Source organism: Homalodisca vitripennis, chromosome X, assembly GCF_021130785.1.
Source record: "Homalodisca vitripennis isolate AUS2020 chromosome X, UT_GWSS_2.1, whole genome shotgun sequence".
NCBI lineage: Eukaryota > Metazoa > Arthropoda > Insecta > Hemiptera > Cicadellidae > Homalodisca > Homalodisca vitripennis.
In genome coordinates this window covers 63,409,967-63,431,995 of record NC_060215.1, presented here as the reverse complement: position 1 = coordinate 63,431,995, position 22,029 = coordinate 63,409,967, and the positions used below count along the sequence as shown (strand labels likewise).

The 22,029-nt window shown below is 32.0% G+C and overlaps 1 protein-coding gene across 2 annotated transcripts in view; it reads right to left on the bottom strand.

Moving 5' to 3' along the window:
• Positions 1-22,029, bottom strand: part of LOC124369084 — a 72,188-nt gene that overhangs the window by 21,230 nt on the left and 28,929 nt on the right. For both annotated transcript variants that reach the window (XM_046826802.1, XM_046826803.1), the window contains exons 4-7: positions 19,438-19,560; positions 12,340-12,498; positions 4,761-4,850; positions 2,551-2,666 (exon numbers count right to left, since the gene is read on the bottom strand). In XM_046826802.1, coding sequence (XP_046682758.1) covers positions 2,551-2,666; positions 4,761-4,850; positions 12,340-12,498; positions 19,438-19,560 — 488 coding nt within the window. The remainder of the gene's footprint in view (positions 1-2,550; positions 2,667-4,760; positions 4,851-12,339; positions 12,499-19,437; positions 19,561-22,029) is intronic.

Genomic DNA, 22,029 nt, shown 5'->3' with positions numbered 1-22,029 from the left:
CTATTGTCTGATGGTGTCATTCTCCTCCATGACAATGCCAGGCCTCATGCAGCGGGGATAACACAACAACTTCTGCAGCAATTCAATTGGGAAATTTTCGACCATCCACCGTATAGCCCGGACTTGGCCCCTTCAGATTTTCATCTCTTTACAACACTTAAAGAGTTTTTGGCGGGAAAAAGATTTGACAGCGATGAAGAACTTAAAGAAGGCGTGACTACGTATTTCAATCGGCTGGCGGCGGAGGAATATGGCGCTGGAATACAAAAACTCGTCACACGTTATGACAAATGCTTAAATTTGCTTGGACATTATGTGGAGAAGTAGTTTAAGGTATGCTCTTTTCAATAAAAATGTTTATATTTGTTAATATTTACTTGTGTGTCTTTATTTCACAAACGGGTACTACTTTCCGGATGGCCCTCGTAATATTATTAATATGCCAATACATTTGAAAGAAATTTTATTTATTTGGCTGAATGACTTAAGAATGATGACATATTATTTATTGGATATGACTCCTAGGTATTAAATTAGTTGAATATTATATTGAATTCATTAACTCTTAAATGTTCAACTTATGTGGAAATGGCCAATTGTCTAATACATGATCATTAGGTCAATCAAAACTAACAAAGTTTAATTTTAAATTATTAATACTTTATATTTTGCAACAACAGGTGGACCATAAATATTTAAAGTATTTAGATGTCTTATATACTATGTAAATTTTATAAGTTAGAAGATTGTAAATTTGAATTTGATCTAACTTCATATGTGTATATTTGATTAAAAGATAGTTTGTTTAGTGGGTTGCCTATATTTTCTGTCAGATATTATAGATAATGCATATTACTTTATGTATTTTGTATCTAAAATATACATAGGTATTTCTGGATGCTTACAGAAAATGTAATTCATTTTTGGATTGTATTTCTCTTTCCACTGAACAGGAAGAATAAGTACTAAGAACTCACCCAACACTTATATAAAGAGAATTTCACCAGATATAAGATGTGGCATTGACTCTCATCATTACTTAGATCTAATGACTTTGATGTATTTTCATTTTTAACTGTTATAATCTTAATAGCGATATTCCTTGACCAACTGAAAAATATTTGTCTTATTAAAATACAAACTCCAAATGTATCTTTGCTGATAAATACCATATATTTTTAATGATACGGTTAGCTTCAGTCATTCTTTTATACTTCCTCAAACACTCAGGAGTAAGAAGACCAATACACAAGATGAACTATTAACTTAATTTTTATACATTGATTTTTTTCACATATCTTAACAACACTTTTTTGTTTTTGTGTAACCTGAATTTAGTTTACGAGAACCAAAGGCCGTTGTTCATTCTCTGTTATTATGTTGTCTTTAGCCTAAACCACAAGCCACATTTTGAAACTGTACGTTTGGATTATACAGTAACAGAACAGGAAAATATATTTTAATTTTATATGAGAATGGACTAAAAAACTTGAATCCAGGTAGATTTATCAAAAATAAACTTAGTAATTTATATAATGGTAAAATACAATATGTTAAGTTGTAAATAATATAAAGTAGATAACATGCTTTTGATCAAATAAATGCAATTACGAAATCAACATCTGTTTTTGAAAGCATGCATGTGACTTCTTGATTTGTGATGAAAACTTATAATAATAATTTATTTTTATAATTAGTACTTCTTCTGATGACTGTCTAGAGATACTGCTGCACTTCTAATTGGCCAGACGAAATTCTTAGTGGCATCCCAAAAGATTACAATTAATTTGATCAACCTTGAAAAATAAATGTTGGTAACTTTTGAACTTGAATTTGTAGAGATATACAGTTTGTACCACTTTATTAATTATATAAAAGGGCTGAAGTTTTGATTAAAATTCTAAATTCTTCGAAGTTGTTTAAGTTATTGTTAGAGAAATTTTCATATTAACCAAAAACTCAAATAAGTAAACAAAACCTTTCTGTTTTAACTCATTGGCTGGGCGCATGCATATTGCTACTAGTCTGTCTGCCCTAAAGTCTATACTTGCCTTGTGCCGCAGCAATGATGTTAACAACATAAAAAATAAACAACTATAGAGGTATCATAATTTAACACATTAACTGTAGTAGACGCATGTTGCTTATATTCTGGCTGTCCTAAAGTCTATATTTGTCCCATGCCACAGTGAAGGTGTAAGGTAATTATGTTGTTATAGTTAAAACCATAGAATGAGAATAATTGTTGAAAAAACAATATTTACCTTATATAATAGCAGGAGAATGATAGAGAAGTGTTACTGTGGGGGTGTGAGTAGGGGCACCGGTGGTTTAAATAAACTGTTCAGACAGAAGTACATAGTGGTAGGCAAATTATACTGAATTCTTGATTTTATCAGGTGAAGCTAGGTCCTTTCTTACATTTAACCTGGAGTTTAAGCTTGGAAGAGGCTCTACTCACAGTGTCCACATCTGTCTTGACAGTATACAGAACTGAATTTTTTTCAGCCTGACTATGATTAAAACTAAACTAATTACAAACTCACGTACCTGTGAAGGCTGCATAACATTAACTGGACACTGGGTTACGAATGTTCGCTTCATGTGGACTCGGCAGATAGCTATCACAAGGACTGTTACCACAATCATAAACACCATAGCGCACCCTGCTTGGCAAACATAGTAACAGTAAGCAACAGAGCATAAAATACTTATTAAATAATATATGTTTAAGCTATTTTAAGACAGCCAATTAAAAACATACAAAATAAAAATTACATTACCAAGCACTAATTTATGTCTTACATGAATGAATGCTTTTTCATTGTGGTAATTAGAAACAAATATTCCAGCTGACATAGCTAGGATATAACAGAAGTGACAAACTCCATCAAGAATTATTATCAGTTAGAACCACCTGGAATCTAATGGAACTTTATGGGAAATTTTCGAACAAAAACATCATCCCTCAAGTTTTCAAATTGGAAGTTGAAACGATTGGAACTTAAATCATCTTAGTTCCAGATTAGGTAGCTAAACACGTTTTTACCTGGTTTAATAGTACATAGCTCCAACAAAACGAGCATTGGCAGTACTTGTGGACCACCTTAGAACTCTCAATTTCAAGAGAAGCAGGCAAGACAAAAATTAGTGCTGATAATTGACAGCAGTGAGTAGCATCAACTTTTGAAGTTAATTTAAGTGTTATGAATATCCGCTCAGTGCGCAATGCAGGATATTGTGCTTCCATCTGGTTGATTTACAGGGCAATGACAGTGATAGCTTGGCACCCTTGTGGCTACCCTTCTCCTGATACTCACTGATGTTACCCTTTCATACATACCATACATACAAGGCACAAGCGAATTTTCATAAGATAATTTTACAATAACATCAAATACAATTATAATGGGTGGTACAATAAAACCTGACACTTTTTAAACGAGTGTTTCTCCATTGTTATTAGGTTTAGAATCTTGATTGCTGCAACTCAACAAAAACACAGCTAATGCCATTTCAGTAATCATGAAGCAGTGGACAGTTCAACATCGTGCTTATGTTATTGAAATTTGCTTTAAAAGTAATGATTCTGTGACTGCTACGCAAAGGTTATTTCATAACAAATTCCATGTTCCTCGTCGCAGAGCTGTTCTTTCTAAGAATATTATTAAAAGGTGGATGAAAAATTTCAGAAATTGTGCCTCTGCATTAAAAGTGAAACTACCCGGTAAGCCTAGATCTGTACGTATTCCAGACGATGTTAAAAATGTGCGTATATCTGTTCTGCATATCCCAAATCGATCAACCTGGAAGTAATCTGCCGCATAAGGAGTTTCAAAGACAGGTTTACAACGAATTTTACACCATGATATGCAATTTTAATCCCTACAAATTAGCAGTTACTAAAACCTCAATTCTGCTGCTGATCCTGAATTACGTGTTATTTTTTTTATGAAAAACTATTGCAACTTATTAATCATGGAAACATTTTGCAGCATTTAATAATGTATGACGAAGTTCATTTTGAGCTTTATGGTAGTATAAACATGCAAAATTGTCATTACTGGTCAAGAGAGGATCCTAGAGAAATTCATCAACGATCTCTGCATATTGAAAAAGTGACTGTATGGTGTGATGTTGCACTTTTCGGTGATATTGGGCCTTATTTTTTTCAAATTAAAATTGTGAAAGAGTTACTGTGAATAAATAATGGTACATTGAAATGATTCTGAACTTCTTAGTTCCACAGTTGCAACAGTTGGGAGTGGAAATTAACTCATTATTGTACCAGCAAGATGGAGCGACTGCGCACACGGCAGATGTTTCAATGACTCTCTTACAAAGACTGTTCCCGGGGCACGTTTTGGCAATGTCGCATGGCCAACCGGGGCTCCGGATTTCACTGCTTCAAATTTTAGTTGTGAGGCTATCTTAACAGCAACATTTTTGTTACGAAACCTCACCCATTGTCAGCTTAAAGAACTGCATAAGAAATGAGGTTTCTGCAATACCAATGCCCATGGTACACCAAGTAATGGTAAATTTTCAGAAAAGATTACAGATATATGTGGATGTTGGTGGGGAACATTTACATGATGTTATATTCCATAAATGAAAATGTCATAACTACTTACATACTTTGACTGTTTAATAAATCTTAAGTATTATTTTGATTAACTTTATTTCATTTCGAAAACTGTCAGGTTATTTTTGACCAGCCAGTATTTACTGTATAATAAAGAAAATCAAAACATACAAACCGAAGGCAGTGTATATAGTAGTCTGCAGTAAGCTCATATCAGGGTAGTGAGGCTGATGAGTAGAATAATAACTTCTTTCATCCATGTGTGCTGAAAACAAATATCAAATTAATATGATATTATTATATTCAGTTTGGACATTTCTACAGGTATACAACTCTAGGCACTGTAATTATTAACACTTTCACTGCCACCTCCTAATTTTGACAACTTTCTTACACTGCCACCCATTTTAATGATTTTTTAAATAAATATAATTATTTAACCGATATATAAGAAAACCATGGGACTTACATTTTTTAAAGCTGAGTTCTTCCTCTTTCTACATAAATGCTCATGAATAAATATTTTCAAACAGAAAGTCTTGTTTTAAAACTATAAAAAATTATGTTTTTTGTAAAATGTAAAAAGTTGTCAAAAATACATCACTATGTACTAGTCTATAACATAAATATAATTCTCATTATTATTTGCTGTATTTAACATTTTAACTACTGTTACTATATAGCTAGACATATTTACAATTGAAATCCACTTATGTTTAAATATTTTTTTTTAGTTGGAGGCCTAACCAACTTGTTCAAGGGCCATCAACAAAATCTTCATCAGAAGCTAAAAGTAATAAATAAACTATAAAATTCTGTTATAAACCAATTATTTATTTAAAAAAAAAACAAGAATAAAAGTTGGTATTACTATTTTGCTTATATTTGTTATTTGAGTAAAAGAACAATGTCAACAAGTCCATTGGCTGGGAAATCAGGATCATTATCTGTGTCATCTTAGAATAAATCATCACTTAAAAATTTTAGAAACTCTTCATGCACTTGATTGTCTTCAATACTATCACAATCCATTATATTTACTAAAAAAACAATTATGGTAAACTAATAGAAAGCTAAACAATAATAATGCAGACGACGAATTAGCAGAATGATAACAAACGACCGACGAGACGAGTTTGTAAACAAACCACTTTTTCCGATATTCCAGATGACTGCCAACAATATTTTATTAATCATAATCCATAGAGAAAGAAGTTAAACCATGGAAATAGCGAATAACTAACAATGCCGAAGTCCAAATATGTTTAAATGGATTTTTATTACTGTAAAAGTCGGTGCCGTCAAAAGATATTGTGGGCAATCTTTAGAATTCCATGTGTGATGACAAATGACGTTGTCAGCAGTGAAGGTGTTAACCAAAAGCTTAAAAATTCACCAAAGTAATTTTTACTATGTTTTTTACTGTTTTATCCAGACAAGTAACATTCTATATCTATGAAAGTAACAAGAGTTCACATGTTCAGTAGCAAATAGTGCATATACATCCCTACAAACCATACCATGGAACGAGGACACACAAAGCAGAATGTGCATATTAGTTGTCAGCAGTTTCTCAATTACCTGAAAATAGTCAGACCATAGTTCTCCTTTAGTAGTGTTTAAATCTTAGTTCCACAATTTCCTGCAAGCAGTATTAAAATAGTTTAAGCCACTTAAGCTGGTTCTGTTAGCAGTGTTTAGAATACTTGATAACTGATAAAAATATAAATTTAGTTCTGATATTGTCTAAAGGTTTGGTAATTACATAAACCTTCTCCCTGTTAACAGTTTCAAAAGGTTTTATGATAACCATCTGCCCTGGATGATGGCTAAATGAATACTACAACCAATTAACCAATTAAGGTACAAGACTTTATTGTATAGTGGATATAAATGCTTTGGTTATGGAGCTTTATTAGGGAGTTTTTTAATCTAGTTCTGAGCACAAAAGAGTATTTTTGGCCTGATTCACTTTAATGATTTTTTATTGTGATAAAATCGTTGGAAAGACCCACTTTAAACAGTTTTAATGGTTGGCTTCTGTAGTCTTTAGTATATTCTTGTAAACACAACACTGCGAATGTTGAGTTTAGTTCCAGTTCACATTCCTCTTACGTGCAGCATCTGAAATCTGATGCTGTTGCAGACTTGACTCCTGAAATCTGGTTTCATGTTTGTCTGAAGGGATCAAAAATAGTTGGTGACAAAGAATGAAGAAGCTCAAAGCGAGTACCCCTCTGCATTGATTCGACATCAGAGACACCTAGACTACAAAAAGTAGTGCAATCTAGGTGAAGAGGTACTCTCACTGTCTCATCAGGTACACTATTGAGTGCACTACGATGCTGACTGACACAATCTCAAAGCACGGTGGAGCAACCGAGTCTTCTACATATAACGCAGCTATGGTGCACATAGCAGGACTAATTCAATGTGAACGTTGAGTTTAGCTCCAGTTAACCTTCCTCTTATGTGCAGCATTTGAAATCTGATGCTGTTGCAGTCATGACTTCTGAAATCTGGAGTCATGTTCGTGTGAAGGGATCCAAAAATAGTTGGTGACGTTGAGCTAAACTCAACATTAGGGTAATTTGCTCCCCTAGTAAAGTGACTGTGGACATCAGCTCCTTTTTTTTAAGTTGAGCCCTCAATAGTATAGAATAGTTTCAAGGACGTACAAGCCTACCACAGTGATGATCTCAAGCTGCTTAAATGTCTCAAGACGCGAAACCTCTGTTTTTATACTATGTAAAAATTACCTTTAACAAAGTTATAACAACAATACAGTAGTTTTGTCGCTAATGGAGTTATATTCATTAAGTTTTGCGATTCAGTAAATATCTTAAATTTTATATACATGTTATATTCACAAGTAAGTTCCATTTTTCTATTCAAAGAAAACAAATACCTGGAAAAACAATTTATTAAGAAATATCTCCACTCTTTAATACTTTTTCTATGTAATTGCCAACCTGTGGTTTCAACCAACTAGTAACATGAATGTTTTATCTTGTTGTGGAACCTATGGCCAGCAACATCAGTTTATAAATACAAAAAAGAAAAGTTTTCATGCAATCTACAGACTGTATGGTTGATCTTCATTAAGACAAAATTCTTTAAGAAATGATGTTACACATTCGTAATATAGAGACAAACATTGTTATGGATCGAAACAATACCAATGATCAGCATTCTACAGGACTTCTAACACACATTCACACAGTTTATTACAGACATTACACAGTACGGGTCTCACAGTAACAACAAGTGTGTAAAAAAGAAAAATGTGCACATGATTTTGTGCTTTGCCATGATTTGCATATTTTCTAGTAATTATGTGTGCCTCCTTTCCATGTAATGAATGATTTTTTGATTCAGGGATGTCATAAGATACCCCAGTCTGAGCTCCAGTTTTTCAGTAAGAATATTTTGTACCCAGTGGAAACAAACTTTACAAAATCCCAATTTTTTATGAACATTAATCTTAAAATTTGTGAACATTCAACAATAAAAGCAGAAATTTTAGACTTTGGTTTCTTTAATTTTTTCATTGACTACACAATCATGTTTATTCTTAATCAAACACATTTTTCCGTCCATCACATTTCATTCATTCACCTCATAAACCTGTTCAATTTATTTATTTGCATATCATATTTGTAAAATTGTAACAGAGGTACAAATTGGTGCATTTTCATATACATAAACCTAAAGCTAAATTCAATAAATAATTACAATACTCATAAAACATAGAACACAACATCATAATTACATTTCAGGATACAAGAGAAAAATATTATCACATGGCACACCACTAATACTATAATAGGCCTTGTTCAGTAATAGCTCTTTTACAGATTCTATGTATTTTGATTCAGAGAGGTTTCTTAGAAAAAATTGGAATTTTATTGCACCGTCATATACTCATACACACACAGCTCTTTTCAAATAAAGTCAGGTTATGATGAGAAAAATTAAATAAATTATTATGATGGGTATCGTGGTCATGTTAAACAAACAGTTTTGGTAATATCTCGGATCTTTACACACATATCTTAAATTTTAAGAATATATAAGAATAGTAGTGTTAAAAATTTTAACTTTCTAAACAAGGGAAAGTAACTTGCCCTGTAATAAACTCCTATCATAACTCTTGTCAAGCATTTTTTAGTTCCAAAAACTTTAGTAACTCACAGAATGTTACTCGTACAGTAGACTCCCGCTTATCCGAGTCCTGATTAACCGAGGCTCCGGGTTAACCAAGGCCTTCGAAGATAAACATTTTTTTTATAGACCAAGCAGTTACAGTACAGTAATAAGATATTGCATGTGTTAATAGTGGCTATATCAATTTGTGATGCGTGTACTCTGGCTGTAGCTAGGTAGAGTAGTGAATTCTTAGAATTTGCATCCTCTTGGTGATGTAACAGTTACTGATTTATGATAGATCGCCTGACGTTTGTTGGAAGAAGGCTCATCTGAGTGTAGCCTAAAGGAATGAACTTTCACTGAGTGACACTGCAACTTTGCCATATTACTGGAGCGCCACAGACATTTCTAATGCTAGTAAATAGCACAAGTTAATTGGACGTGTTTGTTTCATTATTTTTTTTACTGTGGTCGAACCGTGTATTTAGCTGTGAAAAGTGTTAGTGTTACAGCATGAGTGGAAAACAAAATAGGTGTGTGATTATTCTGGAAGAAAAAATGAAAGACAATAACAAGACAATTAAAATAGTGACTGCAGATCTAGAAATTGGTGACTGTTGGTTATTGGATACGAAACTGACAAAACATTGTGAAATTTGTTAATAAATGTGTGTGCGGGGGGTAGCGGTTTATTGTGGAAAACAATGAAGAAAGGCGAATATGAGCTGAAATCAGAAACTTTGCTTTTATGGTTTACTCAAGTGCGGAGTTTGGGCAGCCCTATAACCGGCATAAATACTAAAAGCGAAGGCAATAGAATTTTATAAAAAGTTTAAGGATGGTGATGACAGTTTTACAGCCAGTGATGGACGGTTAAACAGGTGGAAAAAGCGGCATGGTATTAGACAGCTTAATATTGTTGGTGAAAAATTATCAGCAGTTTCTTCAGTAATTAGAAAATTTCAAAATAAATTGGCAGAAGTTGTTTTGAAGTCTGGTCTAACACCTGACCAAATATTTAACTGTGATGAGACTGGGCTCAATTTTCATATGCTGTTGACTAAAACTTTGGCGGCTAAATCTGAAAAATCCGCTCCAGGATTTAAGAAGAGCAAAGAGTGTGTTACAATCTTAGCATGCTCCAATTTATCAGGAACATTTAAACTGAGACCTGAACTGATTGGAAAGGCCACACAGACCCAGGGCCTTTAAACACATCAATGTTAACTATTTGCCCACCATGTACGGAAACCAAAAATTGCATAGATGAACAGCCAGATTTTTAAGGAATGATTTCTTTAAAGAGTTTGTACATGCTGTCGAGCATTTTCTTTAAACAGAAAGCTTCCATGAAAACCAATCCTATTGATGGAAACGCACCTTCACACCATGATGAGGACGAGCTTTGTAGTAGTGATATTAAACCCATGTTTATACCCCCTAATGTGACCTCCCTACTACAGTCCCTAGATCAATTAGTTTTTGGGACCATAAAAAAAAAACTACTGACGTAGACTTCTATAAACGCTTATTTCATGTCTAGACAATGGGATGAGTGTTACAGAATCTCTGAAAAAAAATAACAATCAAAGATGCAGTTTTTTGGATAACAACGGCTTGGGACGAAGTTCAAAATTCACTACAAAAACCGTGGAGAAAACTTTTTAACTTGCCAAAGCATAAAGAAAATATATCATCAAAGGACACTGAAAGCCTATCTGAATTAGCGCAACTGGTTAATCAGCTTCCTTGTGATCAGCAAATAGAAAATGAAGATATCCGTGTGTGGTGCAATGAAGATGTTCAAATGGAACTTAGTAATGACGCAATTGTGCACATTTTCAACAATCCGCAAGAACCTGAAGAACCTGACACAGATGATATCACCTTTAAAGTGTCTCATTCCGATGGACTGAAGGCAATCGACGCTGCCATTGCCTACATCAAACAGCAAGAGGTGTTCACGTCACTTGACCCCCTAACATTGCAGTGGTGGCGACCAAAAGGGGAAAAAGGTTAGTGCGAAAATCAAAGACCTTTTCACAACTTAAAGATTATTTTACACTTTCCATATTACTGTATATTATATAACAACTGTTTGTAATTAAGTGTAAATATGAATTTGGCACATTATATAATACTGTCTTTAAAATCCAACATGTTTGTTGTTAATTATAATCTATTTAACATCGTCTCTGGATTATCCAAGTTTTTTGTTATCCGAGCTAGGCTCGGTCCCATTTACCTCAGATAAGCGGGATTCTACTGTACAATAATTCCACACTTCAAAATAGATTGTATGTATGCATAATATACAACTTTCCATGCATACAATTATTACATCATTATTTACTAGCTCATATAATGATATTTAACCATAAAATACAATAATAATGTTCCTGAAACCCCATGAGCGCGTAGATTTTGCACCGACCAACTGTACATACGTGTTACCATAGGATAATGAGTTATATGACAATTTATTGAGTTAAACCGTAGTATTCAGGCTATGACCTAACAGTTCCCATGGAGCTGAAGTCATATGTCGTGGTATTGATCATTCATACCTTTGAGTGGCAGTTCGTTCCCAGACTTTTTAGTTTTGTAATGTACTAAGATATTTTACCTTAAGAGGAGGGTAGATTTAAATCCTCAAAACAGAGTGTTACACTTTTTTCTAACATATATAACGATGGCAAATCTCCAAATCCTACTTAATTGTTGTGTTTTACAGTTTTCAACAAATATCCTTTTGAAATTTTAACAGGATTTAAAAAAACTTGATACAGCAGTTGTTAAATGTTTTATATTAATTAAAACATGAAAAATGGATTATGGCCAAAATATAAATTATTAAGAAATTTAAATGACCTTGAAATACTTCAATGGCTTAGGAATTATCCAAGATAAACATACATGCACGCAATCAGAGATTTTAATATTTTTATCTGTTTATTCGTTGTTCTTCATATGAACTGTTATTTTAATTGGCTTGTTTATTTATTCTTGTTATAATTTCTTGTTATTATACTGTATAGATGTATATTGTTGTTATTGGTATTAATACTTTATATGTACTTATTATTAGTAAATGTATGTGTGAGTATGTAAACTTATTATGGTTGTAATATATGAAACTTGGATCTGGTATGAGCTGGGACTCTGTTGATGGCATTTATTTAGTTTCATATTGTATAAATTATACACTATATAAACACTCTATGATAATAGTAGTAGCCTAACAAGATGTAATATAATTGGTGTGTTATTTTGATTGTTAGTTGTGGTAAAAGGTTGTGTAAGCTTTGGTTCAGGCAAATAATAATAGTTTAATCAAATATTTGTAAAAATCAAGTTTCGTTGTTAATTTAATGTGCAGCCCACCAAAGCATATTACAATTTTTATGTTATATGTGTAAAAATTTGTCACACGTGCTTACTGCACTTGACAATATGAATATACATTATTACACAAACACATACTATATCACAACTTTCAAAATTGGTTCTGGAGTCTCGGGTCACAATTAACAAATATATGGAGATTTTACAAAGTGAGAGATTAATATTAAATAAACCTACAAATTATTGAAATACTTAATTACATTTATGAAGTGGAAGATGACAGCAAGAGAGTGGTTCTTTAATTGTGCAGTTGTCATCAGTCCTGATGTTGCAGCACCAGTCCTTGGGAATACAACGTATTGGGCGTAATGAGGTGCTGGGGTCCTCACAATGGAACTTATCGTTGCAAGGTGATGTACCTGTAAACACCAGCTGACACCATTATGAACAGATAATAATCAGACATTGAAGTTAGAGACTTTGGAATAAATTCAATTTTGTAATGTAAAATTATTTTACTTTGTAAAAAAAATGATAAAAATAATTATTACAAAACAAATTATTTTATAACATAATGCAAACTAAGTTATCTAAAGTAGAAAATAGATCTTACAACAGACAGCTAAACTTATACCAGTATGTAATACATTTAAAATTCTGGTACGAAATAAGAGAACATAACAATAAAATTTGTTAGGAAAAAAGTGGAGGGAATTTACTTTGAAATTCCAAATTTTAGATAATACTCACTCATAGCTTGAAATGAAATAAAAACCAGTCCTAATAAGAAGATACTAAAGTTTATTGCAAATGAATAAAAGATTACTGAATCCAAAAAATTACAAACAAAAGTTAAGTTCTCAAAAGTCCCATCACATTTACTTTCTAAATTCATAGTTTTCAGAATCAGAATCATTTTATTGTCGTCCAACAATTACAAAATTGTATTGACAAAGTCAAATATGATATTAAAAATATCACTATGTAGGCCTACAGAGCCTAAAATAAATACAACCTATATCTATGTTAAAAGTTTAAAATTGTAAGTCACTAAAATCAGCATTAAAAATCTCATCTACAGAATAAAACGTTTTTCTCTTGAGCCACTCTGCAACAACAGTCTTAAACCTACCAACAGAAATTGATCTAGCACTTAAAGGTAACTTATTGAATAGATTAAATAAAATATAGATAAAATATAAAGGTTTGCATATTAATATTTTATGTACATAAAATCAAGTTTTAAGGTTGATTTTTGTTTTGTTGTAGGGTAAAACATAGAACAGTTTTGTTTATTCATGAAACTAGATATTTTTGTTTAATGGTTTATAATATTTGTATGGGCTTTAAAGAAAGACAAATTATTAATTGAAAATGTATTTTTTTATGAGTAGACTTTGTTGGTTTTGGAGAAATTATTTTTCATTCTATATGTAATTTGAAAATTAGATCAGCAATTTGTAAAATAAATTCAGTAAGACCTCCAATCAGGCTGTGCCTTGGAGGAGTCTATTTCTCATAATTATATTATATTATGCATTGTACTTGAAATATATTAATTTTATAGGATCTGCTTGGCATTGTTTTAATTTTATTGTTATGTATGTTATGTATTGTATTGTGCCAGTGTACAATGTTCAGCATGATTTGTAACATATTTGTTGTTTTTTTGAGAAATAAATTTATTATTATTATTATTATAGATTAGCTCCGGTTAATGCATAGTTCTGTTGAGTTTTACTCCTAGAATATTGTACATCAATTGTATTTTTAATTCTAGTGTTGTGTTCATGGTTAAAGCTTCTAAGACTGAAAGAGTCGAGATTTTCCTTAACAAAAACTAAACTGTGTAATATATATATATATATACAGGGAAGCGTAAGTATACCCTGTTCTTCAAAAAATGGCCTACAGGACTCATTGTCGCTAATTCCTACTATGCAGCGTATGGCTTTCTTTTTCCACTTAAACACAGTCTTGGCCCCACTAGAGTTGCCCCACAGTAAAACCCCATACAGAAGGTGTACATTAAAAAAAGCGTAATATGCACTAATGAGAAGATTAAGACTTGTATACAATTTTAGTTTTTTTAGTAGAAATATTACTCTTGCTAATCTAATAAATAAATGGTTTGTATGGATTCCCCAGCTAAGCTTTGAGTCTAAATTGATACCAAGTAGTTTTACAGACTTATTTTCAGAATTACGTAAACTAAAGACAATTTCCTCGGTTTTGTTATTATTAACAGTTAATTTATTAGCAGAGAACCAGAGATAGGACCTTTCCCTCATATAGCCCATAATGACATCATTTAATTTTGAGTCTCTGTCTGATGATAACAGAGTAGTATCATCAGCATACAAGACAACCTTACCAGGGACAAATTTAGGGAGATCATTAATGAAGGCAGTAAACAAGAAGGGGCCCAAGACTGAGCCCTGGGGAACCCCGCTTGCCACCCTCTTAAGCCCTGATCTCTGGTCACCTACTTGACAAGCTGAAATCTATTGCTCAAATAAGACATAATCAAAGACAAAGCATTGTTCTCCAGACCATAATATTTCAATTTTTGAATGAGTTCATCTTGAGGTACAACGTCAAATGCCCTACTAAAATCCAATAACACAGCAGCTGTTTCTTCCTTATTTTCAAAGCTATTCAATACATAAGAGACGATATTTTCTACAGCTTTAACAGTTGAAAGATTTTTCCTAAACCCATACTGAGATGAAGAAATCAAATTATTGTACTCAAAGTAATATTCCAATTGGTTTTTCACAATAGTCTCTATTAACTTTGATATAACGGGTACTAGGGCAATAGACCGGAAATTGTTTAAATTCATTTTGTCACCCTTCTTATGTAAAGGTACTGTTACTGTTATTTTAAGGCACTGTGGATATATTCCATAAGTAAGCACCCAGTTTATCAGCTGTGTTAAAGGATAGATTATAGCATCTAATATTTCCTTTAACACAAAGTTGGAAAGTCCATAGACATCTTCTGATCTGGAATTACTTAACCTATACACAGAACTATATACATCTCTACTATTTACAACTGTCCACTTAAAACTAGATAGGCCAGGGGGTTTAATACCTGACGATTTCAACATATCAACAGAACTTGCTACATATAAATTATCACAGTTATTTTTTAACACATTAACAACATTAATAAAAAAGCTATTAAAATCATCAGCTGTTATTGGGATTTTTTCTTTGGCTTTGTTAGGCTCACGACCTGTTTCAGCGTTTATAACTTTCCATGCAGCTTATCAAGACAGGAGGCAAGGCGGGTGGGCTGGAAATTTAAACAGACAAAATCAAGAGATTGTAGAATATTAACAAAGTTTTGCATTTTAGGGTTGTCACTTTTTTGGATCCATGTTTATATCGCCTGCAATTATCATCTTGAAATTTCTGTATTTATTTACAAAGTCAATAAGATTAGCCAGCTTCTCTGTAAAGATGTCGACTGACGAATCAGGTGTACGATATACAGACACAGTCAGTAAGCGCAAAGTAGGAAAAGCTATCACAGCCACTTCAAATTGCTTAATTTCACACAGGCAATGGATGTCAACAACTTCAAACGCATGTAAAAAAGTGTTTTTTCACAAAGATTGCCACTCCGCCAAATGAAGTACCTTAACAGTTCTCAAAATTGTAATAAATATTTCTTTTATAATCTACAAATATGACCTCTGGTATTCAAAAGGTAAAATAAGAACTCAAATTTAATACTTTTATATGACAAGGAATAATATAAAGCATTACTTCTGTAAGTAATTCACTGATCCAGGATCTGCAACGCTTAAAACTTTAAAACTGCTTTGTGGATTGTATACATATGTCTTACATAATCTCAATCCAACAATACGAGAAAGATCCAAGGCCTTGAGGCCTACCAACACAAACTATCTTGTAAAAAGCCAAGACCACACAAAACTCATCCAGCACGTTTCAAGTCAAGTGGCAAATGGCAGTGAATCAGACAAAAAAGCATCACTGGACAGAATTTGTCCATAAAGGAATGAGATTGGGTATAACAAAAAAAAAGAACTTATCTGATCAGAAAATATTGTTAAGATCCTTTAAACAGTCTCATTGGACAGTAATACAACCTTGCCAACATGATTACCATATTTTAACAACTTAACAATCTCGTTATTTTGCAAAAAAAGTTTTGTTTTGGTCATGTTATTTTATGAATGAAATAGTTGGATTATTTTATGCCTAGTCACACTTTATTTTGGACATTAACCCAAGATATCTCAATAGTGTAATAAACATATAGGTATATACATAAGTAGTTTTCAGCCCAAAAAGTAAAGGTATAGATTGTTTGCGATAACAATCAATAATACCTATATCATTTCAAAAGTATATAATGGTACTATCATATATATATACATTTATTTATACTACTACTGTACTCTCACTGCCACTTTCTTCCAACTGTTCATATTCGGAATCACGATCATCTACAATGTTCATTTCAAAATTATGACAGAACAATAAAGAAAATTCACTTATAATGGTGCACGAGTAGCTAGGTTGTTTACAGCCTTGTGGTACAGTTACAGAGCGATGCATGTGAGCCAGTGGCGCAGTGCAGTAGAGGGATAACCAACAATATGCAAGTGCTGCAGTCACACGAGAATTCAGTAAAACTATTTTTTGAAGGTCGTTGCACAAGTCTGTTCGAGTTAATCCATTTAGTATCAACAATTAAAGTAGGGAATGGAGTTGACTTGGGTTAGTCCCGTTTCTGTACAAATACTGTGAACAAGTACACTTGGTTTAATCCATAAAGTGTTTTGCGAACAGGAAAATGTCTGCCAAACTCATATGGGTCATACAGTGGTCGCGGCAAGATCATAACTCCTATCTGGACCAGGGGTAAGAATGAAAGCGGTGTGAGCAGTGGGACTTGTGGTGCAGCTTCCAGCGATCGGTAATCTCCAATCATTTTCTGTTTGAGGGCACTGTACACGTAAAAAATAACATCTTTGAAGAAAACTATAGCACTGATGGTGTATACTGTAGGTACAAATTCTTTATGGACCACCCCATAAGAGTCTAGTTTAAGGCAGGGTATTTATTTTTTGGTAAGGTAAAATACTGTGTAAGTGAGGACCATGTAAACTTCGATCAAGGCAAGTGACTTGGACACTGCTTTACCCATTGAATGCCAAATTTAATCATATACTGCTCGTCAAGCAAACACTAGATTTTTTGTTTTCTCTTCATTAATGTAATAAATGTTATATCCAATAGAGGGTTTAAAGCTAAGCTCAATGACTTACATGGAGCAGTTTCCAAGTTTAAATCGATAATAATTATTGTGTTTTGATTATGTGGATCATTTACATATCATACTTTAAATGAAGAATTGAATAAAAATCGAGATCTGGAAAGGTAGTTTTTGAAAACAAAATAAAATGTGAAGATTATTTAAATTAAGACATCTTTAGAATAAAGTAGTGAGAAATCAGGTCTTGCATATAACAGATTCTCACTTATAACAAATTATTTCCAATTAATTTTAAAATTTGTTAGTATCAGTGTTTACTATATATCTATAATTTTAACTCTCTTTTAGGGGGATTTTAAAATGGTTAACTTATTTTTAAATATAAAACTCTACAACTAATGTGGCCATAATGTTAAGAAACACATAAAATAACAATTATATGTCAATTATAGGTCTCTATAACAACTATTTGCAAATTAATAAACAATAAATGTGTTTTTGGTAATTTCTTTCAAGAATTAACCAATTGAACCGGCTTTTAATTGAAACTCATATATAGGGATATTAGAATCTGGGGTGTATCTCTATAAGTTTAGGTGAGGCTATGAGGAATCCATTATCATTATAGATAGAGATTCAAGCATAAACGCCTTGTATGCTCTATACAGAATTTTAGTTCTCAATAGAAAGTGACACCCATTTTATTTGTGTTTTTTCCAAAATTATTTTCTTATTGATATTTTAAAAACATTTCAGTCATGAAATGATGATAGTGTTTGAACAAAAACATTCCACGAAATAAAGATAAAATCAATTGCGGATTTTAAGGTCTATGCAATTAAACAAAATAAGTGATGAGTGGTTATTTTTTTAACTCATGTATTAGGGGAAATCTATAAAATCTTGATGATGGATAGCTAGATCCAAAAAGGAAACAATCTTTGGTGTTTAATTGTAAACAGAATGATGATATCAAAGTGAGAATATTATGAAAGAGAAAATAATCAAATACTACCTAATGGAATCAAGAATGTTAAATTTTTTTTTAATATATTACACCAAAATGGATTTCAATGAGATTTTGGATGTAGAGGTTGATTGTAGCACTTAGCGCTATGAGCTGGGCAAAACTATTACTAGACTGTCTGCCAGATTTCTACATTTTAATATTATATTTTGTAATACTCTCGGCCCCTTTCTGGACTTTCTTTACCATTAGACATCTTGGTAAATTAATTTTATATTTATAGGCATAAATTAAGAACTAAATGTAATTTAAATTCAAGAATTAAGCATTTAGACGTCTATCACAATGTTTATATTCACAGCAAATTGCCAGTTTCACAAACCTAAAATAATCATAGTATTGTTTCATCATGAAAATCAATATATCATATACAATGTTTCAGGTATTGAGCTGACAGGACAATATTACTGCTCTGCACTTGAATTCAGTGCATACAATGGCATGGTTCTTAAGTTAATTGTTTTAATGTATGTTTGTTTTTAGAACAACCATAAACTTTGTTTTAAAATCTCATATCTGACTAAGAGAGAAGACACCAATTCTCAAAATGTTGTGATTCAGAGTTTTGTAACATTTACCTTAATAAAATTGCAAATATCTACACTATTTTCATACATTTAAAATAATTAATTTTTGATACAAATATTTAACATGGGAATAACATATACTATAGGATAGTGGTGAACAATTTCTCTACTATCCCAATAAGCAAGGGTGGACAAGACCATATTCAATATTTTTACGAAACTAATAAATCTATTAAACTACTTGTAGAAAAGGATGGATGATTTGGATACTGCATTCAAATGCATAGTATATTGTTATATTTCCAGAAAACACAAAACTATATATTCCACCTTTATAGAAGAGCTGGCGTTCATACCAATAATACAATTTGTTGTTCTCTTATTTCCATATCATATTAATTAAACATTAGTTCATTTGAAAATTATTAATTACATTGAACTAATGTTTCTAATTTTTTAATCAATTATAACAATTCCGATTTTCCACATGATGGACAAAAATTGAGTATATTTTTCAGAAATATTAAATAGAAAGCACTTCTTACCACAAATTTTATAATGTTCATCTTCTCCTTTTTCACAATCTTGGTGGCCATCACATGTATATCGGTGAGGAATACAGTTCTGTAGTTTTGAAAGATTGCATTTGAACATTGTATCACACCTTCCTGTAAAAATTATTTCATTATTACACTTTTATACTTCTATCTTCCACTTGATGTTAACATTTGAATGTCAGCAAGATACTTACTAATGATAGTTTTGTATTCAAAATAATATTACATGATTACTTTTAGTCTAACTGGTTTTTAATTGTTTTTACGATATGATTTCCCCTGTAAGATAAATACTTAGTATTTTAACATGATTCAATAATATTTAATATATGGCAATGCCATATCTATTAGTATTATTTATATTTAAATAGCTTTATACCATTAAAAGAGAAAGTATTCAATAAATATTCTTCAATATTGACAGAAAGTTAAAACATGGACAGTAGGAGAAATAATTAATTGTACTCTTATTAATATTGTTTATTATAATTGTGTATATATATTGTTTATTATAATTTTTATTTTTTATTAACGTGACTAATGAACTATTTCATAAAATAGCTTTCATATATTTCATATGATATTATATTATTATATTAGATTATATATTTCATTTATTTAGAAGAAAAATGCACACCTAATGATTAAGTAATAGTGGGGGAAGGGGAAACTCCAGTCTTATACAAAAATAATTTGAATTTTTAAACACCCCATACATCCTAATATTTGTTATAATAGGAAATTAAAAAACTAGTTGTAATTTTTATTCTATTTTCCAAGGAAACTATGGAAAACCTTGCATAACAATTGTAGAACAATTTGGAATTCCCAACTTATGAAAATGAATTTTTTATGATTGATAGTACCTAGGCATAAATGTAAGTTAAAAACTATATTAGAACAAAATTAATAGTACATTAATCAATAAATGGAAAATAAAGTCCAAACTCTTTCTGGCCAAATAGTCAACAAGAGAAGCCAAAACAGTTCTATCAAGAAGTACATATTTTAGCACACAACATTTTAGTTGTAAAGATAACTTGTGTCTTGGGATATTTGTTAAAAATAATTTTTACATTTTTTTATTCTTTGAAATAACAACAATTACAAATCATTTTACTCATAAATGCAAAACCCCTATTTGGGGTTTTCTGCATTTTCACTTAACATTAAACACTAATTCTATTCTTAAAAATTAATTTGTGGTCAAGCCCATGTAGTTTTATTACAAGAGTAAACACCTCACCAATAATGCAGTAACATTATAAAAAATAAAAAATAGAAAATTTCAAATTAACAAACCAAAACAATCTCAAGAAAAACAATAGCAATAATTAACATTTCCACAAAAAGTTCATATTAACAACGGTAAATAAATACTCAAGGTAACAATAACAACAACAAATAAATAGAAGAAACAAATATAAAACATACATAATTTAACTTAATAAAATATACCCAAAAACTAATTTAACTTTCAGATAAAATTATCCAAAGAACAACAAAATAAATATAAGTTATCTTAATTGTATTTGGAAAGTATTTTCAATAACAATCGTAACAAAACTTCAACACTCAATAACAACAAGTAATACGAGGGGGTACCTAAAAAAAACCGGAATTATTTTATAAAAATTATATATTATCAAATTTTTTACAATACGACCTTATCTCCTTCAAAATAATCTCCATTACAACTAATACACTTGTCCCAACGGTATTTCCATTGATCAAAACATTTTTTGTAGTCATCTTTAGAAATGGCTGCAAGCTCGAGCTTCGTTTTTTTCTTAACCTCTTCAACGCTGTCAAATCGTTGACCTTTCAAGCCTCTTTTCATGTGGGGAAATAAAAAATAGTCGCATGGAGCGAGGTCAGGCGAGTAAGGTGCGTGGGGCAGCGGAACCATGCCGTTTTTGGCTAAAAACTGCCCAACTGAGATGGCTGTGTGTGCCGGTGCGTTGTTGTGGTGGAAGAACCAGTCTCCAGTCTGCCACAAATCGGGTCTTTTTTGGCAAACTTTTCGCTGAACCGAGCTCCAAGTTAACCCACTACTCTCTGATAGTTCCTCAATTGTCTGTCGACGGTCGGTGAGCACAAGTTCACGAATTTTCTCAACATTTTCGTCCGTTCGAGAGGTTGATGGACGTCCAGAACGAGGTTTGTCTTCAATCGACATGTCGCCATTTTTAAATCGAGCGAACCACTCGTAGACCTGAGTTTTCCCCATAGCATCATCTTTGTAAGCTGTATTCAACATTAAAATAGTTTCTGAAGCATTTTTACCAAGTAAAAAAACAAAATTTCACAGCTGCACGTTGTTCACTTAAACTTGCCATGACAAAAAACGAAACAAGAACAAAACAGGGTTAGCGAAAACAGTCACTACGAACGAACAGAATGCACTAGGACAACGGAACTGGGGTCACTGAGCTCGCAATGGGTTGCGCGACACATGCCTAGCGGCAGGAATGTGTACTACACGCTGCCGGCTGCCAGCAATACGATTCCGGTTTTTTTTGGGTACCCCCTCGTATATGTAGAACGGATCCATCATTTAGTATACCTGTATTATATCTG